The sequence below is a fragment of the Dipodomys spectabilis genome, unplaced genomic scaffold (assembly GCF_019054845.1).
Source record: "Dipodomys spectabilis isolate Male_0828 unplaced genomic scaffold, ASM1905484v1 ptg000258l, whole genome shotgun sequence".
Lineage (NCBI taxonomy): Eukaryota > Metazoa > Chordata > Mammalia > Rodentia > Heteromyidae > Dipodomys > Dipodomys spectabilis.
The window spans coordinates 1,284,477-1,296,141 of NW_024870935.1; the positions used below are offsets into that span (position 1 = coordinate 1,284,477).

Consider the following 11,665-nt stretch of genomic DNA (forward strand, 5'->3'; position numbering starts at 1 on the left):
AATTCAATCCCAACTTGATCTGCAGTTCTGTTTCTTAATGCAGGATATCACAACACTTATCTTTGAACTTCATAAAGACTGAAAATCAAGATTTTTAAAGTTTATAGTGGGTAGGGCTGGCAGCATTCTTTGGCCACTAGAGGGAGCCATCTGCTTTGTTTCCTGCCTGAGCTGATCTATTGAAGCGATAGTGAGAAACTTGGGGAGTGCTAGACACAAAATCACCTGGGAAGGCCTGAAGTTCATGTTGTCAGAAGAGCTGAGACAGTGGGTCTGAGGTGGTAACCAGAAATACATAGTTATCTTTTTTGTGTGTGCCAATCATGGGGCTTAAACTTTGGGCCTTCGCACTGTCCCTCAGCTCTTCAGCTCATAGCTGGAGCTCTATCACTTGAGCCACAGCATCACTTCTGGTTTTCTGAGTGGTTTACTGGAGATAGAGTCTCATGGACTTTCCTGCCCGGGCTGGCTTTGAACCACAATCCTCAGATCTCAGCCTCCTGAGTAGCTAGGATTACAGGCATGAGCCACGGGCACCCAGTTATATTTATCTTTTTAAAAGTCGTCTCTCCCCCCCCCCCCCCCCCAGGCTTCTGATTAAAGACTTTTATTCCTCTTGTGTAGGAGATTTAACCAACTAGCCCTTCATGGTGTTGCATGCACAGGGCTTTTGTGATGGGGATTGACAAAGACAAGAACTTTCCAACAGCAACAAACCACAGGAAACAAACCCAGTTATCTTCAAATTTAGATTTATTAAGACATTCAGCTATGTCTGTCAGTCTACACCCCAATCTGCTACTAAAATAAAATGAAGTGAACATCTCACATTAGGAATACCAAGTCTGAAAAACACTTTTTGAGCCAAGCCTATTGTATAAATAAATGACTAGTTTCTTTTCATATCAAAATTCCCATAAAAAAATCCCCCCCCCATTCTACCTGTAGCCATGATGAAGGTAAAAATTTAAATATGACACATCCTTGTCAAAGAAAAGGTGCAAGGCCTACGAACAGCTTTAAAGTGGCATTTGCAGAGTGGTCATACAGGTCTGTACTCATTCCCAAAGTGCAAGTATTGCCATAATTTAACACTGTTTTGATTCAGTTGCAAGAATTAAACATTACACAAGATTGCAAAGTACACTTGGGGCTTTATCAATGCCCTAAAGCCCTTCCCACTTTGGCCTCCTCTGCTAAAGCAGACTCCAAAGTGTTCATTAGAGTTTTAGTTTACTTCACCCAGCCAGCCAAGTATAGATATATTAACAAAAGTTCCATATACAACAAAGTAATGAGGACTCCGTCATGAAGTTCAAGAGTCTCAGTCACGTGAATGCACCCACCAGGCCCGGGGCCAGCCCCCCAACCCTGTAGAGCACATCCAAGTTTGTCTGGTCACATGAATGCTCATCAGCCCCTCCCCTCCCGGCACATCCAAGTGTGATCACGCTTCAGTCTTTGAATACAATCAGTGTTCTACATCTTTGATTTCACTGCAGCGCTGTACAAAACTCAACAGCCACCTGAGTTCCGATTAACTGAGAGGAAAGGAGTGGAGAAAAGGGCTGATCACAGCTCATACTTTATAACAAGAAATCATTTTGTCCCACAAACAGGGAAAAATAATGCCAGTTCCGCTTCTTCCCAAGACTGTCCTCACGTTATTCAGCCTCCTTCCCTTGGCCCCTTTCAAACTCAACATATGATTTTATGCACCCCTCAGGGGCTGCACCTGAAGTTGTTGAGTGTGAATCTTCTTGGCAAACCTCTATAGAACATCAGCATAGAACATACAAATACATTTTGATGAGCATACATTGCAAAACTCCTCCTACACACCAGGGGCTGGAGCAGGAAGTCTCGACTCCCAGGGCTTCCCAGAGCAAGAGCAGATCCTCAGAATGGAGCTTCCTGCCTGACTCCATCACATTCCCTCATCAGATCCCAGCACAGTTCCTCGGTAAGCCTCCTTCTCCACAGTACCAAGGCGCACGGTGCTGCTCCTTCCTTCTAGACTGATTCAGTGGGCCGCCCTTCATCCACCCCACTCTGAGGCTCCTGCCTGGGGTCAACAGCCCCTTCCTGGCTATCAGATCTCCTGGTGATATCCCCACGATTGTCCCCAGAGTCTTCCTGCATCCGGGATCCTGGAGGATGCTCAGGGCCTGGGGCTTCAGTGCCTTGCTGAGGCACGAGGTTTTGCTCAGCTGCAGCATGGGGCTGTGGAGCAGGCTCTGTCCCTAGTCCAGCAGGTTGGGAGTTTTTGAGGTGGCAGTGGCACAGAGGACAGGTCTCTTGGACATACAGCCACTTCTTAAGACAGCCTGCGTGGAAGAAATGACTGCATGGCGTCATCACGGCAGATTTCATGTCCTGAGGGAGGGGCCAGAAAGGTACCTCATAAGTGTCTGCCATTTAAGAGCTCTGTAGCCACCCCCCAACATTTCTGGCTCCAACATTCCTTTGTAACACAAATCAAAAATCTGTAACACAGACCTCAGAATAAAATTCATTTTATTTCAGTCATAACCCTGGCACCATCAGAACCCTTATACAAATTGAAAAAATAAAACCAAAAATGAGGAAGAAGCTACCTTCTCAGCTGGGTTTGCAAAGCTTCAGGAGTGCAGCTGCAGCAGTCCCTGGGGTGACACAAGTGTCACTCACGCTCTAGCATTACTTGAGCCACTGGGTGACACAAGTAATTACCTTGGAAAATCTGACAAAGTCAGGAGTTTTCCTGCAACTATGCTTCAACACAGCTCACCAGACGATCCCATGATAAGATATTTGCAGGGAGACAAAACTCAGCCACAGAACACCAGGGACAGGACATGGCATTATTATCAGAGACCACGCGCGTACCCAGTATTTAAGGTCTGGACTGTATAAGCCATCTATCTGCAGCAGAACCATCCATTAGCAACCCATTTTCCAGACCTGTTGAATCAGGACATCTAAAGTGAGATGTGTGAATTTTATGCTCTCAAGTTGGATAAGAATGAGGAGCAATCCTTTGCATTAGTCCTGCATAAGAATGTTTGGGGAGGGAAGGCTGAGGGCATGAAGTCAAAAGAGTAGAGGCATGTATACATTTGGTGAATAAACCATTCATTTTGTTTGAAGCCCCAAACAAAGAAGTATGAACATCTCAGAAATTCCTTGCCAAGAACTGGTTAAAACCCCAACCAACTTTTCAACAGAAAGCCATCCAAAGAAGAACACCCAGCTGGGAAGCTCAGCAATGCTACCCTGGCTTTCAGGTATCATCAGCAGGCAGTCCCAGCACCTCAAGGAAAGCGATGTGACCACAGGAAATGCAAAAGGAAGGCTTCAAACTCCCAACCCCCCCAGACAGAGCACTTAGTCCTGGGGCTCCTGAAGCTGAAGTGCCCCAAATCTGTTTCTGAAGTGCACTGCTGAAAATAGTGAGGCTACAAACAAGCTAGAGGAGACTAACAACCAACGAAACCAAGCACAGGGGCTAATGCAGAGGACACTTTACTTCCATCCCCTCAAACGCCATAACTCCTGGCAAACACTGTTTTGCTAGTGTCCAAAAATCATGTTACATTTTTAAAAAGTGAAAAATGTAATGGTATTTTACCATAAGGAAAAAAAATCCTTGTGCTAGGTATTTTTAACACACACAAATGCTATTACTGTACCTAAACTATCCATGTGACCCTGGAAGGAGAGCTTTGCCCTGACGGATGATACCAGCTATAGCCACAGGCAGCTGCTACCGACCTTCACTCTTTAAATAAGGGTGACGCTGAGAGCAACGTCTCTGGTGTTCCTGGCAACTTAAGTGTAGTAGTGAAAGCTGCTCCTATCACCCTTCTGAATGGGAGACCACTGACCAAACTCCAGGCCTTTTTTTCCCCAAGGTGATTTAAGTATTACCTTTCATCTGCAATACAAGGCAGCAGATCAGCTTCACAAGCACACCCTCCAACAGTGGTCTTCACCACCCATTTAGCAACCCACAGGGACCCCTTCTCTTTGCCCGCATGAAGGACATGCACACTTCTTTCCTACCCAAGAAACAAAGTCAGAGGCTTGACACACCATTTTTCACAAGTTGCCGACTGCTGATTGTGTGTGTGTATGTGTGTGTGTGTGTGTGTGTGTGTATATTCAGGAATAAATAAATATAAAATATACGTGACCTGTTTTTCCTTTATTTGTGTGTGAGCAATAATGTTGAAAACAATAATTAGAACTGGATGAACTAAATTAGAAAGTGAATTGAAAATGGAAATATTTTACCATGTCTTCAATCACTTCTGAAGCCTCCTTCCCCCCCAACCCAAGAAAAATTTTGTCTGGAACGTAAGTGGTGGCAGGCCCCGGGGACATGCTGCGTGACCTACCCACACACCTTCCTGCTGGGTGAGTTACCTGGTAACAGATGGCACAGATGTCATTGTGCTTCTCCAGCTGTTCTTTTGTGGCAATGGGCAATGATTTAATCTTATTCACAGCATCCCTGCGGAGAAGAAAGCTCTTCCAGCCCAGCTGGGCCCGAAGCCACACGTTGTAGTAGGAATGGATGAAGATGATCATGGAGCCCATCACAGTCCACTCTCCAAAGATGGTCTCAGAGACACCATAGGCCACCACACAGAGGGCCACAAGGAACTCCAGCAGGCGGTATGTGCCGTTCACATAGTAGATAACGTCATCCATGTTCTCCACAGGCTCTTTTCTGAATTCCTCAACCATAAATAATACATAAATAAAAAGTGTTCCCAGAACCTGGAAAAAAATTACAGTGAAACAGATGGGTATTAAGAACATTTTTTAAGGGTTAACTCCTAACATGTTTATGGATCTTTCAGGTGCCTTATTTAAAATTTAAATAGTACCTGGGAAAAACATAATGTCGGCAGTGCAGACAAGGTGGTGAGCTGAGTGATCCAACACCTGCGATCCCTCGAAGTCATCCCAGCCCATCAGTCCACCACACCTTCCTCCCTGCCCCTACACATACTCATCCCTGGCCCTCAGCAACAGAGGACCTTTGTCTGCCCCTCCACAAGCAAAAATGAACAGGCCTCTGTTGCCGCTGCTACATTTTCTTTCATTTCTTAGTGACCAGACTGCACAGATCCACCTGTGAGTTATAGTAAGTCTGTCATTTCTAGAACAGTGCTGTTGTGTGCATAAAATAGTCTTTGTTACAGATTTATGCTGTGAAACAATAACCATCTTAAAGTCAGCACTGACATTTAAAAACCTACTCCAAACAAGCCCTAGAATATTTTAATACTTTGTGACTGCCAATCAACTTAATATTTACATTACAACTCTATTATATCACTCTGTAAAGGGAACTGGAAGGTTTATTACGTTAAGGAAAAACCTAACAGCACAGACATATCTTGCTGGTGTCTAATGACCTGCCTCCTGTTGTCTGGGGAAGTGGTCACCTAAACAGGCCACGTGAACTGAGAGACCTCGAGGAGGTTCATTCCTCCCCTAGGAGAGAAGGTCAGAAGGTAGTTGCTGTCATTGCTATCCTGAACTTACCTGAAGGGAGGTAAGGATGCTGCTGGAGATAATGATGAGAAGCCAGAAGTCCATGTGGAAAAACTGGCAGATCATGTATGCCATGTAGGCAGGGAAGACGAGCAAAAACAGACACAGGCTCACAGCACGGAAGTGTTTCCATAAGCTCCTGGAGGAGGAGGAAGGGTCCATTAGGGGAAGAGTTTTGCAGATTGCTACACAACTGGCCATATTTCAATCATGATTCCCCACGAGAAAAGGCACTTTCAGATCTATTTGTCTGAGCTCACCCTTTAAGTTCAACCTCTCAAATGCTTCCATGGAGAAACCTCAGTTCCCTAAATTCAAATAACCATAATTAATTGTGGTCATTAAGAATATCTGAAACATATCCAAAGGCTTATTTAAAGTGACTCTTTCAGCCACCCTACTGCTAGAGAAAGTCATGTCTGGCATTGTGGATTATAGGAACACAAAACAAACTGGATGACCTAGAAATAAAATGCTAATTTAGAATGTTCTGTACTCTGTTCTCACAATTCTATTTCCTACACTAAGCAATAACCCCGTGTTTTTCAATAACAATAATCACAATGTGGACAGAAAACAGGAAAACGTGGTGACACTGGATTTTCAGGCATTCCTTAATAAGTACTTTACAAAAACGACAATAAGCTGCAATATTATAAGATTTTTGGTAGTTCATTTTTAAGTGCTACATTTCTCTGGTGCTGGAGATTAAAATTAAGGTCATATGCATTTTAGGCATAAGGTCTACTACCTGAGTCCTCAAAATAGTTTTTGTTTTGTTTTAGCAGTGTAGACTTAGGGCTTTATACTTGCTTGCTAGATAGGTGTAGTATCCAAATAGTATCTTGAGAGTGTGAAGCCCTGAGTTGAAGCCCCAGTATCAGATCACACAAAACAATACAGTACCTTGAGAGTTTGAGGTCCTGAATTCAAATCCTAGCCCTGAATTGAAGCCCCAGTATCAGATCACACAAAACAATACAGTACCTTGAGAGTTTGAGGCCCTGAATTCAAATCCTAATCAGCACAAAACAAAACAACAAAAACAAAAACCAGTATCTTGTTTGTTTAGAGGGTCTAGAAAAAGAACACAGCTACATGAATACCCTTTACCTCAGAAAGATCATCTGGAAATGGAAAGGATATCTTTAAGTGCACAGCTGTAGGATATGGGAGGATCGGCGTACAGACCGATTAGCCCCATCAACCCTAACCATCAACTGGGTATCAGATATAGCCAGATGACATTCATATCCTCAAAATAGTATCATTAAAGAAGAAATCATTTGAGTTTTTATTCCTTAAAACCATCTCTGTAAAGCCATGTGTGCTTGGACCTAGCTACTAATTTTGTCTGGTCCCAGAGTTTATCAGAGATCTTCATCGTAAACCTCAACAGGCCACAGCTATCTAAAAAGCCATCAAATTAGGCAGCTGTTTCACAAACCCACTCTTTAGGGTACTCTGCCAGCCCTCAAACTTCCTTTTCTTCATTTTCATTTATCTTAATGTCTTTCCTTTTAACCAGTATTAAAAACAGAACAGAATTAAGTATCATTTGATATGTTTACTGGATTAAGTACAATCCTTGTTTCTGAAATTGGACCAATATAAAATGTGCTAAACTTCTCCGAAGAAGAGATAATTTATAGCCTCATATGTGACTTGTAAGTATAGAAATTCCAAGGAAGAAACCAGAGCAGAAAAGCCAAACATTTCATAATAGGAAATTAAAATACAAATTTGTTGAGAATTAATTTACTAATAGCAATGATCCACACTGTGTCCATCTTTATAAACACTGCCTAAACCTTAGATAATAAATTTGTGAAAAGGGTATTAACATCAATTAAATGAAGTTCAAGAACATCCGGAAGGTTCTTACTTGTCTCGAGACGCTCCGAGTGCCAGAACAATGGGATCTGCGATCTCCAACATGGACTGCAGTATGGAGGCCACAACGATGAAGAGGATGATACTGAGGAGGAAGGCGCGGTGTACCACCTGCAGCTCGATCAGCCCTGTCTGCACGGCCAGGATTAACAGGGTCACACCTTCAGTCATCCCCCTAGAAGAAAATCACTTTCAGAAATTCTTGTATTCTCTTTCTGAAAACTCATACTGCAGATATATATTTAAAGCAATTCTGACAAGGCTAAAATCCTGCTTGGTCTGCTGGGTAACTTCCCGCCTATAACATGGGTGTGTTGATAGGCAGCCACACACACACACACACACACACACACACACACACACACACACACACACACACACACACACACACACACACACACACACACACACACACACACACACACACACACACACACACACACACACACACGTGTGCAAGAACATGCTGTTAGATTATTGCACCATGTGTAATGAGCCAGGTACTTCTGCTATTCTCAGATATCCACGAGATTTTTTTTTTTTTTGGGTCCGTTCGTGGGGCCTGAACTCTGGGCCTCGGCACTATCCCTCAGCTCTTAAGCTCAAGGCTAGCGCTCTACCACCTGAGCTACAGCACCACTTCCGGCTTTTTTTCTTTTTGCTTATGTGGTGCTGAGGAATCGAACCCAGGGCCTTAGGCATGCAAGGCAAGCGCTCTACCACTGAGCCACCTTCCCAGCCCGGGATTTTACCTATTTACCTACCCCATCATTATATTCTGATTATGCAAAAGATATAATATGGGCCACATTGTCATAGGCTTAGGGAAGAAAGCATCTCTTTAAAAATACCGTAAGAACCAGTAGACACAAGATAAACACAAATACTTATTTTTGTTTATTTATTGAAATTTAATTTTCATGAAAAATATAAAGTCATACACATTTAATCTATTGGCTTGATTTATAAAGAACCTGCACACACACAAATAAAACATTAGCTAAGACTGGCAAGTTTTTAAAATTCTATGTTCACAGATATTTTGGTAACATGGCGTATTGTAGAAGACCATAAGAGAAAATGGGCATCCCTAATAGTGAGATGCACAGATAAAAGTCTTTAATAATCCTACTGGTAATAACTCAATGTCTGGATATTCAAAGCCAGCCATTGGTGGCTCACACCTGTAATAATAGCTACTCAAGATGCTGAGATCCGAGGACTGGGGTTCAATGCCAGATTGGGCAGAAAAATTATTTACAATTAATTACCAAAATACCAGAAGTGGATGTGTGGTTCAAGAGGTAGTCAGTCTTGAGAAAAAAGAAAAGGGACAGTGCCCAGGCCCAGAGTTCAAGGCTCATATTACCAGCACCAAAACAAAAAAAGGTGGGAGCTATTTTGTGATACCATGGGAGCACTTTGCAAAATCCAGACAGAAAACTTCCAGTCTCCCAATCAGTAACAGCAGGGGAAGCACAGAACTAGAGGGGATTCATCCTATCTAGGAGACTCAGGAGACATGGCGACCAACACAATGTGGGTCTTACCTGGATCCTAGTTGAGCAAAGTGACAGAAAATTAAGCAGGGAAAAGTAACAACTGGATATATAATATCAAAGAATTAGTGGATCAGGAATGCTTTTTTAAAAATTTACAGATTAAAATATTTAGAGTAAAAGGTATCTGGGATTTCTTCCAAGTGTTGTGGCTTCATTGGGGATAAGAGAGGGATGATAAAGCAGGTAGGACATAAGACTGGAAATTTCCTACTTAAATTCATCAACTAAAACATTCATCATTGTATCTTCAAGCTGTCTGCTGGATTTCCATGCATCCAGTAAAGGACTTACCTATTCATGGCAGGATCGTTCACAAAAGCCCGATAACCCTGCAGGTAGAACTTGCAGAGGGTGAGGACGCCCAAGGCAACAAATGAGACCGTAAAGACCAGGCCCAGCAGGGAGTAGGGGGTGCTGCAGCACTCGGCGATGCTGGAAAAGAGGGGGAATCAACAGACATCCCATTTGGAATAAAAACATTTCAAGTCTCCATATCAAGCTTTAAATCATTTCAAACCAAAACCTGAGAGAAAATTATCCCATCATGCCAAGAGCCATGCTATTATTCAAAACTCTATGTTTCTACTTCTATGGCAAATATCTAGCACATAGAGTCATAACTGAAACAACACTTTATTTTTTAATTATCTGCCATCTTCAAATGCAGTAAAATTCAGAGCTTAAATCTAGTTCAAACCTCAAACAACATATAATTAGCAGGTGGGTAAATATGAAGGAGAAACCTATGTGGTTTGTTCTGAAAAGAAGTTGACTGTTCTCCTTGTCTGACTGTACTACTAATCTTGCTGCTTATTCTAGTCCTCATTAGGCCATACAGTCCAGGGGAGGGCCTCCCTACCAGAAACCCTCCACTCACAAACAGCATTACACTTCCATTTCATTCACACTCAAGATAAATGATTTCTTCATGGGTTACTTCACAAGCCAAGACTGAGGTACAGTCCAAACCTGTTTAAAGACAGTTTTAATTTTGTAATTAAAAATCAACCTTTAAGCCAGGAACTAGTGGCTCATGCGGTAATCCTAGCTACATGGGAGGCTGACATCTGAGGATTGTGGTTTGAAGCCAGCCCTGGCAGGAAAGTTGGTGAGACTCTTATCACCAATTAACTACCAGAAAACCTGAAGTGGTGCTGTGGCTCAAAGCGGAGAGTGTTAGCCTTGAGTCCAAAAGCTCAGGGACAGTGATCAGGTCCCTAAGTTCAAGCAAGCCCTATGAACAATAAAAAAAAAAAAAAAAAAAAATCAATCTTTAATGTAAAAGTTTGTTTTTATAGATAACTATAAAAAGTCTATTCCTAAAGATAACTGGAAGAACCCTTAGACCTTAAAATACTTTCAGTCAACATGCAGACATTAACTCATACTATGCTTTAAACATGTGTGCTACCATGTACTAGTGAATGGATTACTGACTCAATTGTGTGCTGTACACGCATGTAAATTATTATATAATACAATGTTCAAATTGTCTATAACTTTTATTCTTCCTGAGACAAGTACTCAAACTTAGTACCTAATGCTTTTGCTATAGGCATTTTACCAACTGAGCCACACCTACAATCCCAAATATAAAAGTTTGATTCCCATTAGAAAAGGCCAAAATTCAGTAAGAATTACAGTGACACTGGGTAATGAAGAACCATATAGCAACTCTTCAATTAATGAAAGGGTCATCTCTCCTGGCCATGAGTAGGAAAAATAGAAAAAAAAAATTAGAAAATACCACCAATCTGTTATTTTCTTTTGTAAATAAGTCCAAAATTCACTCCTAGTTTGGTAACTTGATAAGACTATTAACACTGACTCCACCTAACCTGACTGCACGTCTGACTGCACATGAGGTGCAGGGAGGGACCCACTCCTGCCCCACACTGCATTAAGACAACCACACAGCTGTGCATCTTCCTCTTCAAACTTAAAACTTCTGCACAAAATCTCCGTAATATTTACATTAAAAAATTAGTTATTTAATATCAAACTGACTGCTAAAATGATGCTGACTTTGCTGACAAAAACTTATTGCATTTATAATTAGAAGCCATTTATAATTAAACAAGTTACTCATTTTCATAAATTTAAAATCTAACTTGGTACCAATGGGTTTATCCTAACTGTCAAAATAGGTATTGCCTGTCATGTTTTCAGATATTCCAAATGTGTGGACATTCGCCTCCATGTGGACTTACTCCATCTCAGCAAGCAGCATGCTGCATCAGGGCTGCAACTTGGCCTTAACATACCCCTCCCTCCATCCTTCACATTAGACACTGAGAAGCAGAGGCCCCTCCACCTGGATCTCAAGCCTCCAGAGCCTCCCCCACCTCCAGGGTTTTCCTTCTTGCCTGCCAGAGTGACAAGGAGCAAGGTAACCAAGATTCTGAGGGCCTGAGATTCATACTGGGGGTGGAATAAATGACAAATGCAGGCCTACCTGAGCTTACAGTAAAAATGAGAAAAGGACACAAATGATATACGTAATCAAAAATCAATGAGGTCTTAAAAACCCCATCTCTCTTTTGGCTTGAACAGTAAAGTGTAACCTATTTACTTAATCTCTGAACTGAAGCCAAGCACTGAATATCTGAAAGTACAGTGAAGTCACAGAGGAAGTCCTGAGGTTTGGGAGGTTGTAAGGGTCA

General features: G+C 42.2%; 1 protein-coding gene across 3 annotated transcripts in view; it reads right to left on the bottom strand.

The window, feature by feature from the left end:
• Nucleotides 1–735: 735 nt before the first annotated feature.
• The window catches only part of Rnf145 (ring finger protein 145), a 36,678-nt gene continuing 25,748 nt past the window's right edge, over nt 736–11,665 (bottom strand). For all 3 annotated transcript variants that reach the window (XM_042699605.1, XM_042699604.1, XM_042699603.1), the window contains 5 exons: nt 9,294–9,434; nt 7,433–7,615; nt 5,539–5,686; nt 4,408–4,764; nt 736–2,376 (listed from right to left, as the gene is read on the bottom strand). In XM_042699605.1, the coding sequence (XP_042555539.1) occupies nt 2,014–2,376; nt 4,408–4,764; nt 5,539–5,686; nt 7,433–7,615; nt 9,294–9,434 (1,192 nt within the window). In that variant the 3' untranslated portion in view covers nt 736–2,013. The remainder of the gene's footprint in view (nt 2,377–4,407; nt 4,765–5,538; nt 5,687–7,432; nt 7,616–9,293; nt 9,435–11,665) is intronic.